At 56.6% G+C, this 701-nt stretch overlaps 1 protein-coding gene across 1 annotated transcript in view; it reads right to left on the bottom strand.

Annotated features, from left to right (window-relative positions):
* The window catches only part of LOC143029533 (basic phospholipase A2 PA-12C), a 51,989-nt gene extending 51,717 nt beyond the window's left edge, over positions 1-272 (bottom strand). The window contains exon 1 of the mRNA XM_076192185.1: positions 212-272. Coding sequence (XP_076048300.1) covers positions 212-272 — 61 coding nt within the window. The remainder of the gene's footprint in view (positions 1-211) is intronic.
* Positions 273-701: the final 429 nt, after the last annotated feature.

The following is a 701-nucleotide window of genomic DNA, read 5'->3' as shown; positions in this document are numbered from 1 at the left end:
TTTGTGGCCATCTAGAAGATAGTCTGACACACAAGGTTATGTGATTGTGTGGCACCCACCGCTGACAGTGAGAAAGCTGGCCGCCAGGTGGAAAAAAGGCTGTCTTTCCTCCTTCCAATTATTCCGACTGACCAATTCCTCTTCTTGTAGTAAGATGCCGGCGGCAAGGTCTTCTCCTCCTCCCTGTGGGGGGGGGGGGCGGAGCTATCACCGGCCTTGCTTAGGCTGTTGCTCTCTTTAGGCGCCCACGTGTCCAGGACGGGAGCTGCCATGCCCGGAAATATGGCCCAAAGGCAGGTTTGTCCTTGGTGGCCAGGGGCAGGCTCGGCTTGGCTCGGCTCGGCTCGGCCCGGCTCGGCCCCACTTGATGATGTTCAGCTCATTTTGGCTCGTCTCGACTCGTCCTACCTTTCTACTCACCCTTGGGTCAGCCAGGCGTTCCCTAAGCTCGTGCAGACTACTCCCCCCCACTCCGCACTCTCTCACTCACTCCCTTGTCCTCGTTTGGCTCTTCTACTCACCCGCGAGGGCGCGTTTGGCTCTTCTACTCACCCGCGAGGGCGCGCCGGGCGTATGCCACCATACATTCAACATTATCATTCATGTGGGAAGCAGAATGACGAATGAAAAGAAATGTAGGTTTTACAAACAAGGAAGAGCGGGAGAAGAGTGGGGATGGGCGGCCTTGGAAAGATGGAAGT

Source organism: Oratosquilla oratoria, chromosome 11, assembly GCF_046742065.1.
Source record: "Oratosquilla oratoria isolate Oo_2021 chromosome 11, ASM4674206v1, whole genome shotgun sequence".
Lineage (NCBI taxonomy): Eukaryota > Metazoa > Arthropoda > Malacostraca > Stomatopoda > Squillidae > Oratosquilla > Oratosquilla oratoria.
This window is presented reverse-complemented; position numbering and strand designations above follow the sequence as displayed.